This window comes from Oncorhynchus kisutch, linkage group LG29, assembly GCF_002021735.2.
Source record: "Oncorhynchus kisutch isolate 150728-3 linkage group LG29, Okis_V2, whole genome shotgun sequence".
Classification (NCBI taxonomy): Eukaryota; Metazoa; Chordata; class Actinopteri; order Salmoniformes; family Salmonidae; genus Oncorhynchus; species Oncorhynchus kisutch.
Genome location: NC_034202.2, coordinates 19,452,153 through 19,476,206, shown reverse-complemented (window position 1 = coordinate 19,476,206; position 24,054 = coordinate 19,452,153). Strand labels below are relative to the sequence as shown.

Below are 24,054 nucleotides of genomic sequence, written 5' to 3'. Positions count from 1 at the left end.
GAGGATGATGGTAGGAGACTTATTAACAAATGGAAGTGTGTTTGTGCACTCGCAATGCGAGCAGTACATCATGCACACCGGAGATGGAGGATAAAGGACACTGGTCTGTTCTGCAGGCTGCCACTCAGGCAACTTCCAAAGTCATTCAACTGCAACTTTTAAATGCAAGATCCATAAACAACAAACGTTTACTACTGATTGACATCATCACTGATAGAGGTCTAAGACTTTCTCTGCCTACTAAGACTTGGCATCAGCCGAAAAAGTACATATCCCTCAACCAATGCACTCCATCTGGCTACACCTATGTGAACTGTCATCGCAAATCTGGACGGGTGGCGGATTGGCTGTATTCTGCAGGACTGACTGTACTGTGAAGTTGACTCCAGTATGCGAGCAGTACATCATGCACACCGGAGATGGAGGATAAAGGACACTGGTCTGTTCTGCAGGCTGCCACTCAGGCAACTTCCAAAGTCATTCAACTGCAACTTTTAAATGCAAGATCCATAAACAACAAACGCTTACTACTGATTGACATCATCACTGATAGAGGTCTAAGACTTTCTCTGCCTACTAAGACTTGGCATCAGCCGAAAAAGTACATATCCCTCAACCAATGCACTCCATCTGGCTACACCTATGTGAACTGTCATCGCAAATCTGGACGGGTGGCGGATTGGCTGTATTCTGCAGGACTGACTGTACTGTGAAGTTGACTCCAGTACCAGCTGTCTCATCTTTTGAATGCATGACTTCAAGATTACTTGATCTGTATCAGTACTGGCTGTGCTGATTTATCGGCCTTCTGAACTCAACTGACTTTCTTGATAAACTATCTGAGCTACTAACACTCCGGAGCCTCCTCTGCTATGCTGGTGCTTGGTGATTTCAACACACATGCTGACCCCCCTGACTGCAGTCTCTCTACTGGCCTGGTTGATGTCCTGGACAACTTTGGACTCCAACAGCAAGTGGACTTTGCCATCCACAGCGAAGGCCATACACTGGACCTGCTCTGTACCACAGGTGTGGATCTCAACAAATTAACTCATAAACTCACCATCCATCTTCATCCTAGATATTCCTCTACCCACTTGGCTCAAGAAAGGCTCCATTCAGTTTAGGAGTCTGAAAACAATAAACACTGCTCAGCTTACTCAATCCATCTTCTACTTCTACAGTTACTGGCTCTGTGACTCAATACAACACTGCCTTGGCTTCCGTACTGGATGATGTTGCTCCTTTCAAAACCCGCCTGGTGTCTGTCTCCAAATCTTCTCCCTGGTACACTCTCTCAAAGTAACTGGCCGTCGTCTTGAATGACAGTATAAGAAAACTGGGCATGCGCAGATGTATGAGCGACATTAGAAAGACTACAAACAGGCCTTAAATGCAGCTCAGACATCCTACTACTCCTAACTAATCAGCATCAGCACTGGTAACTCTACTGTGAACAAGCTCCTCCAACCTGTTAACAATTCCGCTACCTCATCCTCCCCAGAACGGAGCAATCAATACTTGTGCCTCTTCCAAATAAAAATGTTAAACATCAATAACACCACCCTGTCCTCTCCAGCCCTGGTATTTGCTGCTGATGTAACCAAGCTAGTTAGGACAAAGAGGCACACCACTTGCTCAATTGACCCTATCTCCACCTCCCTTGTAAAAACCCTATCCCCTTCTCAGCTCAAACTGGCGGCAGTTACACCAGTAATTAAAAGCCTGAATTTGACTCAGACAATGTCCAGAACTACAGGCCTATTTCCAACCTGCCATTCCTGAGTAAGCTTCTCGAAACAAGCTGTTTCTAGCCAACTCCAAAACCATCTGGCCACTCACACCCTACTTGAGCCCTTCCAGTCAGGTTTCAGACCTAGACACAACACCTAGACTGCCCTGGTAAGGGTCACCAATGATCTCCACATGAATGCTGACTCTGGGACTGCCAGCATCATCATACTGATGGACCTCAGTGCAGCATTCGACACGGTCAGCCACACCATCCTGCTGGACCGCATGGAGAAGCTCCTGGGCCTATCAGACACTGTCCTGGACTGGTTCAGGTCCTATCTCACTGATCGCTACCAGTTTGTAGTAACCCGTCCTAGTAGGTAAGACAGATTTGTGGTCCGACAGAGGGTCCCTCAAGGCTCGGTCATGGGGCCACCACTGTTTTGTATCTACATGCTACCACTGGGAAACCTCTTGAGGAAACACTGACTGGGCTTTCGCATTTATGCTGACGACACTCAGTTGTATGTCTGCATAAACACTGCCAATGTCACTGCACTTCTGGTAAGCTGTTTGCAGGACATCAAAGTGTGGATGCAGTTGAGTTTCCTGCAGTTAAACTGCAAAAAGACAGAGGTTGTCCTGATTGGCACTCCCACCATCATAAACAACATCAGCAGTTACAGCCTCAATACTGATTGTGTCAACGTCTTCTCCTCCAGTCTGCTCTCGTTTGAGGCCCACATCCAAGAGTGTGACCAAAGTCAACATTTTCCATCTTCGGAACATTGCTAGGCCACGACCTATGCTATCACAACCTGCAGCTGAGCGACTCATCCACTCCTTTATTTCATCCCGTCTGGACTATTCTAAGGTCCTTTTTGTTAGGACATCTGCCAAGTGTCTAAACAGGCTACAATACTGTATGTCCAGAACTGCGTTGCACCTGTCCTCACCAAACCTCCCTCGGGAGGTTGAAGATGTTTGGCATGGGCCATCAAATCCTCAAAAGGTTCTACAGCTGTACCATTGAGAGCATCTTAACTAGCTGTATCACTGCTTGGTATGGAAATAGGACCTCCCTCGATCGCATGGCTGCAGCCAGCCCAGTACATCACTCGGAGGGAGCTCCCTGCCATCCAGGACCTCTATATCAGGCAGAGGGAAAGGAAAGACCAGAAAATCATTAAAGATTCCAACACCTAAGCCATAGACTGTTCTCTCTGCTTCCGGCAAGCGGTACCAGTGCATCAAGTCTGACACCAACAGGCTCCTGAACAGCTTCTACCCACATGACATGAGACTGCTAAATAGCTAACAAAATGGCTACACAGACTATCTGAGTTGACTCTTGTATTTTATTCTTATTTTTGCACTGTCTCTATGTAATCACAGGGCCCTACACACTTACGCACACTGTCAATCACTATCATTTGCTCACACACACGTAATATGCACATACATTTATAATGACTCTACACACACACACACACACACACACACACACACACACACACACACACACACACACACACACACACACACACACACACACACACACACACACACACACACACACACACACACACACACACATGCTGCTACTCTGTTTATAATATATCCTGATGCCTAGTCATCTTACCTCTATACATATCTACCTCTATTGATCCAGGATCCCTGCACATTGTAAATATGGTGCTGGAACTGACCATGTATGTAGTATGCTTACTTACTTTATTGTGCTCTTCTTCTTTCTTATTTGTATATCTCCTGTGTTTTTGTTCTACCTTGTTATTTTTAGTACTACATTGTTATTGATCACTGCATTGTTGGGTTTAGAGCTTCCAAGAAAGGCATTTCACTGTACTTGTAGATGTGACATTAAAGCTTGAAACTTGAACTTGAAACTTGAGCATATCACTGCAATGCTGTTCAACCTCCACTGTCTCCGTATGCTCACGCATTGACTACAAAATCCTGGTTCACACTTATCAAGTCTGACCTCATTCTACCCTCCTTCCCCTTTGCTCCTCCAAGTCCGTCTACCTTCAGCAGACTAAAAACTATGGGTGACAGGGCTTTCAGTTGCGCTGCTCTGGAATGCACTTCCAGACACTACTAGGTCTGCAGACTCTGTCCTCCTTTAATGCACAGCTCAAGATTATGCTGTTCAGAATATCTTTCAAGGACCTCTGGTAATTCGGTTCTCCTGTCCACTGGATGTGACAACACCTGTAGATAGCTTTATTTGTTGTTTGTGTTCTGTGTTTTGGATTGTTTTTATTATAATGAATATACAGTACCAGTCAAAAGTTGTTCTTAATTTGTTTACTGTTTTCTACATTGTAGAATAATAGTGAAGACATTAACACTATGAAATAACACATAAGGAATCATGTAACCGAAAAAGTGTGAAACAATTTATTTACATTTTCTATTTGAGATTCTTCAAAGTAGCCACCCTTTGCCTTGATGACAGCTTTGCACACTCTTGGCATTCTCTTTTCAGCTTCATGAGGTAGTCACCTGGAATCATTTTCCAACAGTCTCGATGAAGTTCCCACATATGCTGAGCACTTGTTGACTGCTTTTCCTTCACTCTGCGGTCCAACTCATCCCAAACCATCTCAATTGGGGTGGCAGGGTAGCCTAGTGGTTAGAGCGTTGGACTAGTAACCGGAAGGTTGCAAGTTCAAATCCCCGAGCTGACAAGGTACAAATCTGTTGTTCTGCCCCTGAACAGGCAGTTAACCCACTGTTCCTTGAAAATAAGAATTTGTTCTTAACTGACTTGCCTAGTTAAATAAAGATAAAATAAAAATTGAGTTGAGGTCGGGTGGAGGTCAGGTCCTCTGATGCAGCACTCGATCACTCTCATTCTTGGTCAAATAGCCCTTCACAGCCTGGAGGTGTGTTTTGGGTCATTGTCCTGTTGAAAAACAAATGATAGTCCCACTGGTGTATCACTGCAGAATGCTGTGGTAGCCATGCTCGTTAAGTGTGCCTTGAATTCTAAATAAATCACAGACAGTGTCACCAGAAAAGCTATGTGACACCATCACACCTCCTCCTCCATGCTTCCTGGTGGGAACCACACATGCAGAGATCATCCATTCACCTACTCTCTGTCTCACAAAGCCACAGAGGCTGGAACTAAAAAATCTCAAATTTGGACTCATCAGATCAAAGGACAGATTTCCACCGGTCTGATGTCCATTTCTCGTGTTTCTTGGCCCAAACAAGTCTCTTATTATTATTTGTGTCCTTTAGTAGATGTTTCTTTGCAGCAATTCGACCATGAAGGCCTGATTCACACAGTCTCCTCTGAACAGTTGATGTTGAGATGTCTGTTACTTGAACTCAGGGAAGCATTTATTTGGGCTGCAATCTGAGGTGCAGTTAATTGACGATTTCTGATAAACTTATCCTCTGCAGCAGAGGGAACTGTGGCGGTCCTCATGAGAGCCAGTTTCATCATAGTGCTTGATGGTTTTTGTGACTGCACTTGAAGAAACTTTAATATTTTCCAGATTGACTGACCATTTATTTTTATTTATTTTTATTTAACAAGTCAAGTCAGTTAAGAACAAATTCTTATTACAATGATGGCCTACCCCGGCCAAACCCTAACGACGCTGGGCCAATTGTGCACCACCCTATGGGACTCCCAATCATGACCGTTTGTGATACAGCCTGGAATCGAACCAGGGTCTGTAGTGATGCCTCTAGCATTGAGATGAAATTCCACTGATGAACTTTTAACAAGGCACACCTGTTAATTGAAATGCATTCCACGTGACTACCTCATGAAGCTGGCTGAGAGAATGCCAAGAGTGTGCAAAGTTGTCATCAAGGCAAAGGGTGGCCACTTTGAAGAATCTCAAATCTCAAATATATTTTGATTTGTTTAACACTTTTTTGGTTACTACATGATTCCATATGTGTTATTTCACAGTTTTGACTGACCCACCGCCAAACTGGTCATGCTGGAGGATGTTGCAGGCATCAGAACGTTCTCCACGGCGTCTCCAGACTCTGTCACGTCTGTCACGTGCTCAGTGTGAACCTGCTTTCATCTGTGAAGAGCACAGAGCGCCAGTGTCGAATTTGCCAATCTTGGTGTTCTCTGGCAAATGCCAAACGTCCTGCACGGTGTTGGGCTGTAAGCACAACCCCCACCTGTGGACGTCGGGCCCTCATACCACCCTCATGGAGTCTGTTTCTGACCGTTTGAGCAGACACATGCACATTTGTGGCCTGCTGGAGGTCATTTTTGCTGGGCTCTGGCAGTGCTCTTGGTAGCGCCTCCATGCTCTGGACACTACGCTGACAGACACAGCAAACCTTCTTGCCACAGCTCGCATTGATGTGCCATCCTGGATGAGCTGCACTACCTGAGCGACTTGTGTGGGTTGTAGACTCCGTCTCATGCTACCACTAGAGTGAAAACACCGCCAGCATTCAAAAGTGACCAAAACATCAGCCAGGAAGCATAGGAACTGAGAAGTGGTCTGTGGTTATCACCTGCAGAACCACTCCTTTATTGGGGGTGTCTTGCTAATTGCATATAATTTTCACCTGTTGTCTATTCCATTTGCACAACAGCATGTGAAATTTATTGTCAATCAGTGTTGCTTCCTAAGTGGACAGTTTGATTTCACAGAAGTGTGATTGACTTGGAGTTACATTGTGTTGTTTAAGTGTTACCTTTATTTTTTAGCAGTGTATATTGCCCCTTGGTGGTGAGAAAAGCCCTCTACAAATGAAAGGAATCATTATTATTATTATTATTTTCGGTGCAGGGTAGAGTACGGGGTAGTAGCCGGCTAGAGCAGTGACGAAGGTTCAGGGCAGGTTGGTGATATTATCTCAAGAGCCTGTGGTGTGTGTGTGTGTGTGTGTGTGTGTGTGTGTGTGTGTGTGTGTGTGTGTGTGTGTGTGTGTGTGTGTGTGTGTGTGTGTGTGTGTGTGTGTGTGTGTGTGTGTGTGTGTGTGTGTGTGTGTGTGTGTGTGTGTGTGTGTGTGTGTGTGTGTGTTGATAGATGTGCAGATGAATCTCGCAAAAGGATAAGGCAACCTTTTGTCTGTGTGTGCAAGTGTGAATCATCTATCAGCAATGCCATAAAAATGTCTCAATGTTTACGGACGGCAGCCAGCATCATTGCAAACAATATGTGCAAGTGTGGTTTGAGCAGCTGGCTGCAACATGGTCTCAGAGCTTTTTGTATTATTGTGTATGTACATTCGGGACACTCCATTTAGTATGATATCAGTGGAGGCTGCTGAGTGGAAAACGGCTCATACTGTAATAATGTCCGGAACAGAGCAAATGGAATGGCATCACACACCTGTTTGTTTAATGTACCAGTCAAAGGTTTAGACACCCACTCATTACAAGATTTTTCTTTATCTGTACTATTTTCTACATTGTAGAATAATAGTGAAGACATCAAAATTATGAAATAACACACATGTAGTCATGTAATAACCAAAAAACTGTTAAACAAATCCAAATATATTTTATATTTGAGATTCGGCCACCCTTTGCCTTGATGACAGCTTTGCACATTCTTGGCATCCTCTCAACCAGCTTCATGAGGTAGTCACCTGGAATGTATTTCAATTAACCGATGTGCCTTATTATATGTTAATTTGTGGAATTTCTTTCCTTCTTAATGCGTTAGAAACAATCAGTTGTCAAGGGACGACCCTGGGAGAGATGAGAAGCAGTTACAGGGAGTGAACATTTAATTATCAACGGAACAGGACAGGACAGCGTCTGGACATGAACACATAACGACATTAATGCAGACACAGGGAACAAACGGGGGAGAAGGCAGTTATAGATGGGGCAAACAACAAAGGGAAGGAGTCCAGGTGAGTCCAATGAGCGCTGCGGTGTGTAATGATGGTGACAGGTGTGCATAATGAAGCCCTCGAGCACCAGAGAGAGGGAGAGCGGAAGAAGGTGTGACTGTACCCCTCCCTCTAGGGGCGCCACCCGGCGTCCCACCTGGGTGAGCCTGACGGGCCGGCCGAAGCATGGGCGCTGGACAAGCCAGCTGGGGTGTAGAAGCCTGATGAACCGGAAAAGGCGTGGGAATCTGATGATCTGTCTGAGGCATGAAAGCCCAACGATCTGGCTGAGGCGTGGGAGCCCAACGAACCGGCTGAGGCTTGGGAACCTGATGGGCCGGCTAATGCAAGACGTAGGGTGGGCGCCTACCGAACCCACTGAGAAAAAAAACACCTCTCGAGCCAGCTAAGGCATGGAAGCCCCACTAGCTAGCTTAGGTACCCCAGTTTCCTCTGCGAAGGCACCAGGACCCAACGTCACCAACCAAAACTCCCGATGCTTCTTTTAGTGTTGTCTGCATTCTGTAAGGGTCGACGATAGTAGAGACCAGAAACAGTTACAGGGAGTGAACATTTAATTATCAACGGAACAGGACAGGACAGCGTCTGGACATGAACACATAACGACATTAATGCAGACACAGGGAACAAACGGGGGAGCAGACAGTTATAGATGGGGCAATCAACAAAGGGAAGGAGTCCAGGTGAGTCCAATGAGTGCTGCGGCGCGTAATGATGGTGACAGGGGTGCATAATGAAGGGCAGCCTGGCGCCCTCGAGTGCCAGAGAGGGAGAGCGGAAGCAGGCATGACACAGTTGTGTTGTGACAAGGTAGGGGTGGTATACAGAAGATAGCCCTATTTGGTAAAAGGCCAAGTCCATATTATGGCAAAAACTAGCTGAAATAAGCAAAGAGAAATGACAGTCCATCATTACTTTTAAGACATGAAGGTCAGTCAATACGGAAGATGTCAAGAACTTTTCAAGTTTCTTCAAGTGCAGTCAAAAAAAACATCAAGTGCTATGATGAAACTGGCTCTCATGAGGACATCCACAGGAAAGGAAGACCCAGAGATACCTCTGCTGCAGAGGATAAGTTCATTAGAGGTACCAGCCTCAGAAATTAAAGCCCAAATAAATGCTTCAAAGAGTTCAAGTAACAGACACATCTCAACATCAACTGTTCAGAGACTGCATGAATCAGGCCTTCATGGTCAAATTGCTCCAAAGAAACCACTACTAAAGAACACCGAAAAGAAGAAGAGACTTGCTTGGGCTGATGAGTCCAAATGTAATATTTTTGGTTCCAGCTGCAGTGGCTTTGTGAGACGCAGAGTAGGTGAACAGATGATCTCCACATGTGTGGTTCCTACCGGGAAGCATGTAGGAGGAGGTGTGATGGTGTGGGGTTGCTTTGCTGGTGACACTGTCTGTGATTTATTTAGAATTGAAGGCACACTTAACCATCATGGCTATCACATTATTCTGCAGCGATACGCCATCCCATCTGTTCTGCGCTTAGTGGGACTATCATTTGTTTTTAACAGGACAATGACCCCACACACCTCCATTCTGTGTACGGGCTATTTGACCAAGAAGGAGAGTGATGGAGTGCCCGACCTCAACCCAATTGAGATGGTTTGGGATGAGTTGGACCGCAGAGTGAATTAAAAGCAGCCAACAAGTGATCATCATATATGGGAACTCCTTCAAGACTGTTGGAAAAGCATTCCCGGTGAAGCTGGTTGAGAGAATGCCAAGAGTTTGTAATGCTGTCATCAAGGCAAAGGGTGGTTAATTTGAAGAATCTAAAATCTAAAATATGTTTTGATTTGTTTAACACTTTTTTGGTTACTACATGATTCCATATGTGTTATTTCATAGTTTTGATGTCCTCACAATTATTCTACAATGTAGAAAATAGTAAAAATAAAGAAAAACCCTTGAATGAGTAGGTAAGTCCAAACTTTTGACAGGTACCGTATTTGATACCTTTCCACCGATTCTGCTCCAGTCATTACCAGGAGCCGTTCTCCCAATTAAGGTGCCACCAACCTCCTGCTTATGATATGTTACATTTCGTGTGGTATGCAGTGGTGTAAAGTACTTAAGTAAAAATACTTTAAAGTACTACTTAAATAGTTTTTTGGGGTATCTGTACTTTACTTTACTACTTATATTTTTGACAACTTTTACTTTTATTTCACTACATTCCTAATGAAAATAATGTACTTTTTACTCCTTGGATTTTCTCTGACTCCCAAAAGTATTAGTTATATTTTAAATGCTTAGCATGACAGGAAAATTGTCTAATTCACACACTTATCAAGAGAACATCCCTGGTCATCCCTACTGCAAAAATATATATAATTATGCCACTTGGTTTGCTTAATTTAACGATGTTTTTGTTATTTATACTTGTACTTTTACTTTTGATACTTAAAGTACATTTTAAACCAAATGCTTTTAGACTTTTACTCAAGTAGTATTTTACTGGGTGACTTTCACTTTTACTTGAGTGATTTTCTATTAAGCAATATTTTATTTTATCAAGTATAACAATCGGGTACTTTTTCCTCCACTGGTGGTATGTATTAATTTGTGTATGTCCATCACCCATTTTGTATGATGTGTTACGAATTACAATTCATATTAATAGTTGTGAATTTGCTAAATGTACAATATGTTACAAATTTGCTAAATGTATGTTATGTTACAAATTCTAGCTAGGTGGCTAATGTTAGCTGACTGGCTAATGGTAGCTAGCTGGCTAACGTTATCTAGGCTAAGGGTTAGGGTTAGGGGTTAGTGTTAAGGTTAGGGTTAAGTTTAGCAGTTTGTTTAAGGGTTAAGGTCAGGGTTAGGGGAAGGTTTAGTGAAAAGGGTGAAGGTTAGGGTTTGGGGAAGGGTTAGCTGAAAGGGTTAAGGTTAAGGTTACGGTTCAGGGAAGGGTTAGCTAACATGCTAAGTGGTTGCAAAGTAGCTAAAAAGTAGTAAGTAGTTGAAAAGTTACTCATTAGATATAAGGCTAAAGTTGTCCATGATGAGATTCAAACTCACAACCTTTGGCTTGCTAGACATTCACATTATCTGCACACCCATCCACCCCGAACAAACCTACTTTTGTTTTTGCCTGCCTTATGTAACCGTCAGTCTTATGTAACCATACCAAACATAACATATCATACTAATTTGAGTGTCCCAGATTTACATTTATTATGTTACGTCTAGTCTATGAGACCAGGCTGTTGAGCTGGGTTTGCTTGTTACTGAGAAAGGAATTCACAACTTCAAATAAACTTTATTGAGATTGCAAATCATTTTTATTCAAACAAAGACACAGAAAAGCAGCCTATACTTTAATTGTACATAAAAAAATAGGCACATTTCAAACATCTTTAGTACAAGATTAGTGATTCTTATTGTTTATTGTTGTGGGCCATTTTTTTACGGTAGTTGTATAGGTCTAACTCTATCAATGTTAGGCTGCATAACTTTCATGATATGGGGAGAGTGATAATAGCTGTTATACATACCCATTTACTCATGAGCACAGCATGACTATAACTTGTTTGTGTTGTATGTGGTGTACAAAAGCCAATCCAGTTGTGCATGCTCAAGCCATGCTCAAAATAAAGCCAAAGTGTTGTGGAAAATGCCACTTCTACCTGATGAGGGAGACAGACACCATGTAAAATGTCTGACTGTCAGACATGAAATTATAGCCTACAGAGTCAATAGCCTACAGGTAGACCTATGTGGCTCAATAATTAATTGAACGGGTTTATGTTTCAACTCGATTTTATTCATTGGGAATTGGAAATTAATGTTATATTCATAAATCCACGCAGTTGACTTGTAAGTCTTTGACTTGATGCAATAAGTCTTATTGGGCCTACATAGCCACTGAGCGGCGCTATAGAACTGGGAAATTACTTTTTACGCACTCAGGCTCTTTAAGGCTAGTAGTTTGGACATCAGACTGTCGGCCCATTGGCAAATCACCAGATGCAATGGTCTCTCCTATATTATAATCAAAACATTCATATTGATGGTAGCGAAATACCTGGTTATTTTGTAGGTCTGTGGGGCACGGGACATGACACTAAATCCAACATTGAAGTGACCAGTATCACAATAGAAAGGTAGGCTATAGGACAATAACAATGTATTGTCCTTTAGGGAATTATCTTTGCCCATTACAGACATATCACAGCCTTCAAAACAGACAGAAATAAAGACATCACAAGACATTGGCTACTGACAAGGCATGATTACAATATAATGGATGTTGTGTTTTGATGAATCAACTGTATTGACAATTTCCAGGAACGCGCCAGCTCGACAGAAGCCAGTTCCGCGCGGGCGCGCAACAGGCGTCTCGCAGTAAGCAAAGTGCGGTGGCATGCGCTGCTGCGGTGGAAATGGCGTTAGCAAGGACACGGCCGGAGCAACTGCGCCCAAGCTGGCAGGTGCAGGAGTAATGGAGATTGTATAGTATTAAATGGGAATGTAAAAGAGATAGCTAAAGCATACTCTTCCAAGGTCTGACGATCCCATTCACAGATAATTGAAAGTGATATCCCAGGTCAATTGCCTCGAATACATGGATAGATAGGCCTACATGTGGATATATGTTTGACACTGTATTGTTGAAGATTTCTACTTGCAAATATATATGTTGAACATCTACCCCCCATCTCTCTCTTTCACACACGGATGCAGAGAGAGAGAGAGAGAGAGAGACAGACAGAGAGAGAGAGAGAGAGAGAGAGAGAGAGAGAGAGAGAGAGAGAGAGAGAGAGAGAGAGAGAGAGAGAGAGAGAGAGAAAATCCTCTCACCCCACTTTCCCTGAGAGTTGAGTCGGGGTGGATACTGCAGTTGTTGCTTATGAAATACTCCTCTCGGAGGCTATAGCTCACCCTTGTACGACAACTCGAAATAAAAGAATCTAACACTGCAATCGAATCAGTTTATTACTCTACCAATATTGGACAATGAAACGAGGCCAGGTAAACATGACACAATCAACCACACCTATAGCTTCTGAATGAATAAGCATTCAGTATGACATATTTGAATTACTATAAACATACGGTTATTACATGTATATGCTCATTCTGCATAATTATATTGTATTGTTGGCCATTTGTTTGTAGTTTTGGTGGGACCAATTATTTCTTAATTTCCAGCAAACAAACACATCGACATAAGGTTTGATTATTTTCAGCTGGCCAAAATGTAAACTATTCTCCACTCAAATGTTCAATGCCTGGTTGAATACCTTCACCACACACTAGTCTACATCGTGTCAGGATCCACACTGTTTAAAGTAATCATCCCCCTGCAGTGCTTTGTCAAGTAATTGTGTAGTTTGTGTAGTGTTCACTAGGTGGCGTTACGTCTGGCATACCAACGTGAAAATCCTGTTCAACATTATTGCAGACGCACCGCACCGCCCCTTTCTGTGCAATAAAGTCGAGTAAGATATCCAAGGCGCCAGGTGAGCAATAGACAGAGCAATTGAGATACTCTTTGTGTCATGTTTACTCCTATTCCCTAGCGCCACAGCCGTTACTTATTAACCATACAATATACAAATAAAGATATGATGTTGTTAAACTCATGACTCTAGGCGCAGAGAGGGCAATCAAGTTATTTTACATTCTTTAGGATTCAGCTTGGTCGAAATAATCAGTCAATAGGCTACTCAGCAGTCCCATAAAACACAAGCACACAAGCGGTCTCGTGTCCAGGAAGGAATTCCAGGTATGATAGCTTAAAAGAGTTTGAGAGGATCTTAATAGCATTTCTCCACTTGCTGATCATAGTCTAAACGCCTCTATCTTCAATTGCTGAAGTGGACAAAGTGTGGCAACACAGATTTGGTTGGAGCAATTACCTCACCTTGTAATTTGTCCATGTAGTTTCACATAATATAGTTTACATAATCTAAAGAAACTGACACATGGAAACGTATGAAGACTGCATTTCAATATTTTATTGAAACTTTCAAGAACACATTGTTGATGTTGTAAACTACACAAAAATCGAATACAACATAACCCAATGACAACTTTAGAAACACAAAATAAACCTTCATATTTCAATAAGATTCTGCACTTTTACTATCAGGCGGCAATGTTTTAAACAGAAAATTATTATATTTTGACACACGTTTCTTTTCTTTTGAGAGAAAATTATTCATAATTTTTTCAAGCCGTTGGTGCAGTGTGCTCTTTTTGAATTCGTCTGAACAGTAGCACTTAACACACCCAGACAACAGGTAAAGGTAAAATGGCACATGAGTGTGTCCGCTAAAATAACTAGCTCTGTGGGGTACAGGTAAATCCATATTCAGGGGATATAAAATGCAGATGGCAAAACAAGGATAATATCCCACAAACTATCTTTACACGTGTATATCGACAATAAATTAACGACAGATCCCCAAAAACAAACTACTCTGTTCTATTTACACTCAATATCAATATGAAATAATTACATAAATATTTGTATATATCACTATTTACATTTATAATCAATATTACCGTTTCAATGTTATTTCAGATTTCCTTTGCCAGTTGAATACTTATGCTGGATTCGGCATGCGATTTTAGGACAGTCTCAACCACTCGCACATGAAGTTTATAACCTCGGTTCTGTTTTGGCCTACTTCAAGCAAGTGCCAGCATATGTATTTCCATAATCCTGTGTTAATAAATTGACATACAGAAAAATTAGTTCGTAAAATCAATAACCGACGGCCAATTGATTGAATCCTTAGCAAAAGGGGAGGGAAGGGGTTTAATCTTTTTTTTCCAGATTGGTTTTAAGATCAGCCTGAATCATGTTTTTATCCTTACTCGTCTCATTTCAATTTGCTGTAAATGAACCCCCCCCAAAAAACGTTAAAAAACTACAGTCGTAAAAGAGACATGTATTTTTTTGTAGGGCATGCAAAGTGTCACCTACCCTATGATCATAATGATAGGCTTCAAATAGATATGCAGTAATACCTCAAACACCACAGTCTATAATATAAAAGGAAATTAATTCAAATAATTATAACCAATTCAGAGTGCATATTAAATCAAACAAATGTTGTTAACTCAGTAACCCGACATAAAATAAACGTATAGGACACAGCAGCAACTTATCAAAGATCTGTGAGTATCATCCATGCCAACCTTTCAGTTTCAATACTTGTATGGTATTCAAATAACAGGACAAATTCAAAAGTGTTGTTTAATTTAACAAAAAAGAAATATAGCATACATTAGATGTGTAGGCTATATAACCAAAGTGCATTTCAAAATCTAAACTGTTCAATAGGTCCGATTTCTAAACCCAGATCTGCTAGAAGGGTGTCGTCATACTCGTCCTTGTCATTCTTATCATCGTTATTATCACAACAACAACAAAAACAACAACATTAGAATCTACGGGGACACGCTTTGTGTTCTGTCCTGTTTTTGATCGAGTCCGCTGACCAAGCGCTGAATACTCTGCAAGTCGTTAGTGGAATCTTTCCCAGAGCAAGTTTTTGGGGACAGGGAGACCGAGCCGGACGATATGGTGGACGACCGGCTGGTGACCTCCGAGGTGGAGTCCTGGGTGGCCGAGACTGGGCTCATGGCCATGCCGTCCCCTTTCAGCTCGGTGGCGCTGCTTGCCATGGAGGGGATGGCGGTGGTGAGCAGAGTGCTATCCGGAACGCTCATAGGGATGGAGTAAGGGCTGTACCTGAGGCGAGGGCGCACTGCGTTCAGGAAAGGGTGTCGGTGAACAGAGGAGGAGGCAGCGGAAGAGGCTGCCGCTGCCGCTGCCGCTGCCATGTACGTGTAAGGGTAAGGGAACAGGCTCCCAAATGGAGACATGGCCAGGCCCTGTGGAGAGAGAAGGGGAAGGATAGAAGTTTAACTTTAGCCTGCATCATTTAATTCAACAGACGCTAGCTTTGACGCACCATAATAACACAACCAAACTGGAAAAATAGGCTACACTTTAATTTGTCGCAATGTACTTGACCTCTGTTTCTGTATATCTTGAATGGAGGTCATGTAGCGAGTGAGTGTGAATAATGAATCCAGACACGTGAGAGATCATGGGAAATGTTATGTACTCTAGGCTTACATGACATAGGCTACTTTCACTTTTCTCATAAAGCGATTTACACGATTATGCTTTTCTGTGGCCATGAGTATTATGTTTTAGGCCAATAATGAGAGTGTGGTGTAGGGCCTAAGCCTATTACTAATACTTAAAATAAGCACAATATAAAGTTCTATGCTCGCGTAAAACGATTAAATCCTCCGAGAATCAAATTGTCAAAACATTTAGTTGTTCTAGTGTTAGGCGATATCACCACCATGTGATATCGTGTTTTCTGCAACTTTGCAAAAGATAATTAATTGTTCATGCAAATACAAATGATTTATAGCCTGTTGGCATATGATGCTGCCCATTAAGTACAGAACATAGCATTTTAGAAGGAATCTTTTCTGCAACAGGTTTTTTGAAAGTAGGCCTAGATGGTAAAACAGCAAATCTGTGTATTTCAGATAAGTTGTTTTCCCTCCCCGAACCAGTGAAGTATTTTAAACATTTGCCATGCTCCTGTAAAACACAGGTTTAATGACTGAGTTCATATCAACTCTATAGCCTAAAACTATTGTTGCAACGCTTAGGTGGTTTCTTCCTAAATCCCAACATATGCTTTAAACAATTGAGACAGATAATATCCACACCTTCCAGGTAAAATCCAAGTAAACTTGAGTCCATATAAAACACATTTGGTTATTATTTATAACACAATTGTCTACAATATGCTCACCCCTGTTGTGCCATTTAAAGGAAAAAGCTATTAAAACGAAATGGAAATTAGCCTATACTTTTTTCGTTACATTTACACATAAACTAATGGAGACAAGAACATATATGCTGACATATATAGTCCAGTAGGCTATATTAGTCCAAATGTAACGAAAAACGCGAGTACATTGGCATTACTGTAGGTACTGCTGGTGGTAATTAAACAGGTTTTACCTGTGATGCCAAGACATGTTGCTGCAGATGAAAAGGCAGTCCATGAGCTCCCGTCAGGCTTTGCGAGGGTGACGCCATACTGGCCGTGTCCATGGTGCTAACCCCTCCGGAGGACACCGCTGCCAGTAAGGGGCCCATGCCCGCGGCCATATTCGAGAACGCGCCTCCCATGTTAAACTGACTGGGGTGCAAAAGAAAGGGATGCGCGCCACCTAAGTGACTGAAAAACTGCTGTCCCGCCAAACCTGGTGGAAATCCAAAATGATGCATGTGACTCTGGCTTAAGTGCGGACTACTGTCAGTTTGAATAGTCAAAGGCATGTAGCTCTCCTTGCTTATAGACCTGCACTCGTCCACTTTGGGCTGGTCCCCGTTTGGACTCTTGAGGTCTTCTCCGGACCGAGTGGTGCTGGAGATAACGGTGATGGGGCTCTGTCGTGAGTCCGCCTGGCTTTTCTCAGTCCTCCGGGGGTTTTCCCGAGACCGGCCGGTAGAATCATTGGCACCGAATTGATGGCCTTTAGACGGGCTCGCCTCAAGATCCTTCCCATCCTCCGTGGTGGTTGAGATCTTACTGGAGTCCGGCCCATCCTTTAGGTTGCCATCTTTGCTCTCATCGTCGCTGTCTTCGTCACTCTCGCAAAAGTCTATCAGAAATGAGTCAAACGTTAGTGATAAATGAGGAAGGATTATTAATTAATTCAGTTAATCAGGAATCATTTCGTTTTGAGTTTTATTCTTCAGATAGGCTTATACAATTATCATAGGCTAGGCTATAGCCTACGTAATGAGGGATGGAACTCATATGGTGATTACATTTTTCATGACATTCGATGGTATAGGCCTATGACGTGGAAATATTAATTTACAACGAGATATATAATCAGTATATGTCTTAATTAGCCTATATCACATATTAACAAATAGGCCTAGTTTTTTTTAATACATGCTCTTTTGGAGGACGTGCCTAATGTGCGTTCTGCCTACACTTTCTGGCTAATCGTGCTAAGGAGGCCTAATATTACGGGGCCTAATACTAATTCCATAATGTATTGGGCTACATTGAAATCCAGAGGCTACTTATTTTTTTGATAAACCCTCAGCTTATTGATCACGTCCTCCAAATTGTCCTCGTTTTAACCGCCGTAATGGTGTGTTTTCACAATTCTGACGATTTTTTTGTCGTTCAGATACGTTCGTGACTATGCATAGGCCTACATCTCGACAGTTTGTTTTATGTTTCACTTTATTCTTTATCCAGTAAGCTATATCATTTTGGCAGATATATTATTCACTTGATTGCTAAATGCTTAGCACGAACATGAGAGCCATCCTGTAAATGTCAAATACAAGAATTAGCCTACATACACGGTATATAGTTTGTAGGTTATTGTTGGCGCAAGACAACATTCAATAATTTGTAGTGCAATTATTCAACACAACAGACATACTTATTTCGAAAGAAAGGAATCTGGACTCAAACTAAATTCAAAATGTAGCCTACTTACTGGAAAATATTTTTCTGCCCACTTTTTTTTTTACAAGCTTAGGCTACTATGCTATGTGGGTCTGTGAGCTGTGAGATGCGGAAAGTAGCTCTGGGCTCAATTACCTTTCAGGTTTGGAGGCCCCACCGTAGACACCGCGGGAGACGAGGCCTGGCCGAAACACTTGAATGAGGCCTGCTCGCCAGAGGAGTCGTCAGACGTCCCGTTCTCTTTTTTCTGATGCTCCTCGTATGAGCGAATTGACTGCAGGGCCAGCTGTTTCCTACATTAGGCACAACAGTTATTGGTCATCACAACTATTCGTGTCAAAAACTAGCCAATAATTTATTCAAGGTAAAAAAAAACGTGGATTTCCATGTAGGCTACCATATATGCGTAGATGGCAAATTTTGAGGGCAGATTATGAAGATGCATTTTATCATTCAAGATATATATGTCTGTTCGAAGAAATCAAACTATTAAAACCCACTGCAGACAACTAATAACCCACAGACCAAACCTTGTTCTTGTTTACTGTTGTCAACGTAGTTCAAGAAAAGTTGTTGAAGAGTTAACTATCAATAACGCTAAACTATTTCTAGAGGAGTTTCGAAATTTCATTGAGCTTTTGCGATCTCTTCACTCTGAGAACCATAACAATGTAAATACAACACAATAACCTATGTCTAGTATAAATGTAGGTTGAAAGGATTGTCATATAATTATTCCCTTTTTGCAACTGTCGTGTGGGTCGTGTAAATCGTGTAGGACGATCGTTTTTTGGAATTCTCTAACATCACAGTCAGACTCCGTGTCCATAAAATCTGAATACAGGAGTCGTTACATTTTTGCAGTGCAGTAAGGGATTAGTTACTCCTACTCCTGACCTTTTCTCTCGTCTTCCATTGCCAGTGTCACGGAATCCTTTGGCAAAAGGATTATGGTCGATTTTCAATTGTGTAATCTGAAATAAATGAAAATCAAAGTTGTTTTGTGGAAGCAAATTGAGTGATATTTATCCTCGTTTCTTTATTCAACATTTTTCATAAACCAATGTCTTCACTTAGGCCTATGTGCTAACCCTTAAGTTCCAGGAAGTGGAATATATATATATATATATTAATAAAATAATTTCCAATCATTCAGATGATGGCTCAATTATATATATATATATATAAAAGAGAGAGATATATATATATAATTATATATATATATAATTGAGCCATTTATAATTGATCCACAAACTCTCTCTCTCTCCCTCGATAGGTCATCTGCTCTCACCCCTAACGCTCAGATCCTCCCCGCCCTCATCCCACCATTGCAGATATTTTATATCCATGTGCAATGCATAGTACTTTATATCAACTCTCGCAGAGCTATCACATTATTTTCCCCCACTCACTTCCTTTCGCCTTCTGCCCCTCCCATGTGCACATTTTGGCAGGATTTACAATATTCTTCAACCCATGTGGCTGCCAAACATTTACTGCATTTTTGCTTGACCCAAGTGGGCAGAGGTAAGATTTAGCTAACATTTCTCTCTTATATCAAAGAGCCACCATAAGATATGATTTTGATTCGCGGTGTGCCACGTGGAATTAAATGTTACCACCAGCCAAGCCGGTTATAAACAACATGTTCATTTTCTCTAACTGCACATTCTGTTCCCCCTCTCTTTCTCTCTCACACTTTCACTCCCTCCTTCCTTGCTTCTTTACTCTCTCTTTCTCACACGCACACACACATAAACACACACAATTAAGATAAACTGTATAACATACATCCCTGAGAATTCTGACCCATTCTAGCCTGGTTTGCTTAGTATGAAACACGGCATGAGATGACGCTTACATGTAATGAACACGAGAGCCTTTAGGCCTAACACTCAAACAAGATGACATTTTACATATTTTAAGATGGCAAATGGCGCAGTGCTATTGGCTATATACACTATTTGACAAAAAAAAGGAAGGCAAAATTCACTATCCAACTATTTAATGTATTTCATGAAAATAAACGAATAAAGTGTAATTATCCCTACCTTGTCATTTTGATAGGCCGTTACTGCAATGAAATCCGTTTCGGGAAAAACGTAAGTCCTGAACGTGCTATAGGGGAGTTTGAGAATGTCGTTGGCTCTCACGATGTGAAATCTGGGCTGATATTTGTGCATGGAGTTCAGGATGGTCTGGAACAGTAAAGAATTCTAGATTAAAAAAAGATAAGCACACACTGATTTCTGCTTTCTGATGAAGATAAGTCATTTCATGTAGTGCTCAATCGTAGTTCAGGCTTACTTGGTCAAATGGAATGTATTAGAACATTCTCCTGAATTTATTTCACCATCAGTGCATTTATCCCCCCACAAAAAAATATTAAAATAAAATAATAATATTTTGGTGAAGCCTTCTCAGCCCTCGGCCACAGAGAAGCAACGCCAATGGGGTTATAATTATTAGACTAATAATAATACGTCTGATAATATCATACGAATAACAATCATGATTACAACAATGCATGCCAGAAATGTTTAGAAGCATGCAAATAAGAAAAAAACATACATTAGATGAACTTACAAATCCATGCTTGTCGGAGATGTTATTCGTTAGCTTGAGTTTGTGAAAATTGACGACTTTTGACATCCACTGCTCGCCAGTAGCCGGACTGTCCGGGTGAATGTACATCCTCTTTGGCATTTCGGGGTCGGCCTTCCCTGCCACCATCCAACGCGAGTTGTGAAATTTATACCTGCAGTCATCGGCTGCAACAATATCCATCAACAGAATGTACTTTGCTTTCTTATCCAAGCCAGTGCATCTCACTTTGAACGGAGGGAACATTCGCCTGTGAAATGGAATGAGAAAATCACTTAAAAACAGTGAACTAGCCTACTTGACTGAATAATGATAGCCTACACTCACACGAAACAGACATATTTGCATTGCTATTATGCTATTTAGGATAATGACAATGTTACATACTGCAAATACTAAATTATTACAAATATTTGGCTACATTTATTTGTAGGCCTGTAGCATACGTATATGCGTCAGCCATAAGATTGAATGCATGCAGAAATGATTCAATCAAACAGAGGCTTGTGCGAGGATACAAAACACTCCGTAGGCCTTCTAACACCCATGCCATACAAATATCTGCCGCCTATAAATAATACAAAATCGCATAACATGTACAGCATGCATTGTGGCACACTAATCCTTTGTGGTGTTAATAACATTTGTTATTGCACTTTTTATCATAATATATATAGGCCTACATGTTTCAGTTTACATCTACAAACTACAGATTTTTTGTTGTTGTTGCAGTAGCGTAGGCCTACATTTTAGAATCGCTCACAGTTTGTTTTCCTAATCACCACGAGTCATAAGATTGTCCAAGTTCAAATGTTACAGTCTTATGTGTTGTATATTTTATAGTTTGGGTTGGGCTTAATTTTATCTCGTGTTGAGATTACATTCCCATGCAATGTGACTGTGACCATACAGATTCTGTCGATAGGACAGTTAAACTATGGTCACATTCAGCAGATTTACACAAATATAACCATGAGAAATGAACCAGTTTGAAATTAAAATGTTGTCCACGAAGGAGGTCCAGTTCCAAGCACACATCAATCAATGTATTCCATCGAGAGGAATGTCATCGTATTGATGATCAAAATGATCTTCATAATACCAAAAGGCAGACGAATGTATTTCAGCTACAGAACATAAATATGTAATATTAGAACACATAAAAGTGTACCTTACCTTCCGGATTTCGTGATAACCATTTCAGTGCCTCGCTTGTGGAAAGTTTCCCAAAGTTCCTTCGCTTCCAGGTGAACTTTCGGATCATCTTCGATCTCTTCTTCAGGCTCCAGAGTCTTCAGAGGCCTCAGATGGGCTGCGGCTGCCTGGTGCCCAAGCGATGAGAAGTGGAGGCCGGACTCCGCGGCGCCCATCAGCTGGTCCATTATAGGCTTTCCCAGGGCGCCCGGGAGAGAGAGGGAGCCGAGAGAGCCGTTATGAGGTAGCGCCAGGGCCGGAAAAAAGGGAGGCTGGTGACCCAACATTGCACTCATGGCAAATTCCGGACCCCGGTGAGGTAAAAACGGATGGTATGCCATACTCGTTCCTTGTATGACTGGATCTCTCATCAGGAAGCTCATCCAAGTCCAGGCAGGTACCAAATATATGGATTTATTAAGTTCAATACTATAGTCAGTCTATGTCGCCTTCTTGACGAGCAAAACTTGTTTGAAAGTCTTGAGAAATCCACCGTCACAACTACAGAAATAAGCATCCACTTATTTTCGGCTGGGTGGTGTGAATGTTCTTTAGTGTCCTTCGCTGAGTTCCAACAGAGTGTCTGCAATGAGAAATGAAAAAACGCACTCCATTAATCTTCAATTGTGATGAGATAAATATTTTCTTCCGAGAGCACTCTTCTATGCGTTGTCTTGCGAACAATCTTCGAATTGAAGCAACGAGGGTGAGTCACTGCGTTTTAATTGACTGTTGCGTTCTTTTCTTGATGTTGTTTACAATATCGCCATCCTTTTTAAAACGAATTCGCTCTCATTGTCTTTAGTCCTGCTGCAAAAGCGATGTGTTGAAATATTTCGATAGCGCGGAACAATTCCTCTGTCTTTACTTGTTCCAGACATGCATCCTCACACGCACGCACACTATTTCTTCCTCTCTCTTTCACGCACACACACATTTCAGTAAAAACGTATGCGGAGAAAGGAGTCCGTTGACGGCAGAGAGGTGGTAAGGTCCCAGCACTAAGATATTACTAGCGCTTCTGTGCCCCATAGGCTTGACACTATATGGATTTGTTGCATGTTACGAGAAGCTGGGCTCTGTTGATTGGCTCTTTGACGCTTTCGGACCAATTGTGTGGCTTCGTAGGCGTGGTTTTAACAGGTCGGGTGGAGGGGACAGACTTCAGTCTTATAAAAAGGTGTTTGGAACTCAAACGCTGCCGTGAAACACCACTGCCCAGTCAATGTTGTGTGAATATGTCAACATCGTCAGAACTAGTGCGATAGGTCGGTCTGTGGAACACTGCGAAGGAAAAGTAGCCCGAGTCTCAGTTGCTTTGTCCATAAGAAATTACTGTCTCGTGTGCAGAGCAGCAGGGCTGGCCCGTCATCAAAACATTGACTACATTTGACTGTGAAATCGTGGAAGCTTTATTGTATAGGCTATATGGAATGAAGAAATATACACAATGTATCGTCACTGTCATTGGTTTGATCATTTTGAATTGATTAGATGATCAGAAATCGTCAGTTGTTCTCCGTTGTAGTGGTCACAACACCGGAAAGGAATGTTTGAACAACATGCAAGCTACCATTATCAGCTCCATATTTGTGAAAAATAATAGTGCATTTGAACCGGTTGTCACGCGACGACCCGGGGATCAGTTAACCTATAGCCGACAATGTTAATATTATGACAGTAAGCTAAATAAACGATGATCATGTGGATGTTTGCTGACACTTTGTTATTGCATATAATCTTTCTTGTTGCTTTAATCCGTCTCATCGACCAGCCTTAGTAACAATTCATAGGCTATGTAGCCCAAGGTGATGCGTTTGATAGCCAATTTTGACCCGACTTTAACTTTAACCTTGAATGTGAAGAGATGACAGGGTGATTCGGTGTGCTGAATGCATGGCGCCTGCAGTGTGTGGTTATGTCTGTGGATAATATTGCCTCGCTCACTATAGAGCAGGTTAACATGAATAAACCGACATTAAAACTCTCCCTCTCTCTCTCTCTCTCTCTCTCTCACTCCATGAGATAATAGCCTATGCATGCTGCTCATTGTGATATCGCCACGCAATCATGCCATATGCTTTCATAGAGATCCAGAGGGCTGTCGAATGTCCGTGCTGACGGAATTACAGCAGGCCTA

The 24,054-nt window shown here is 41.9% G+C and overlaps 1 protein-coding gene across 4 annotated transcripts; it reads right to left on the bottom strand.

Annotated features, from left to right (window-relative positions):
- Positions 1 to 13,570: 13,570 nt before the first annotated feature.
- On the bottom strand, positions 13,571 to 22,947 carry LOC109874088 (T-box transcription factor TBX3). 4 transcript variants are annotated; one of them, XM_020465848.2, is made up of 7 exons: positions 21,897 to 22,947; positions 20,688 to 20,970; positions 20,168 to 20,332; positions 19,014 to 19,090; positions 18,252 to 18,409; positions 16,640 to 17,286; positions 13,571 to 15,480 (listed from the first exon to the last, which is right to left on the bottom strand). In XM_020465848.2, the coding sequence occupies exons 1-7, from the start codon at positions 22,295 to 22,297 to the stop codon at positions 15,034 to 15,036; spliced, it is 2,178 nt and encodes a 725-aa protein (XP_020321437.1). In that variant the 5' UTR covers positions 22,298 to 22,947; the 3' UTR covers positions 13,571 to 15,033. The 4 variants fall into 4 exon arrangements, with proteins under 4 accessions (XP_020321437.1, XP_020321438.1, XP_020321440.1 ...); XM_020465849.2 differs by having other exon boundaries at positions 13,578 to 15,480; positions 20,703 to 20,970; XM_020465851.2 differs by having other exon boundaries at positions 13,578 to 15,480; positions 20,168 to 20,314; positions 20,703 to 20,970.
- Positions 22,948 to 24,054: the final 1,107 nt, after the last annotated feature.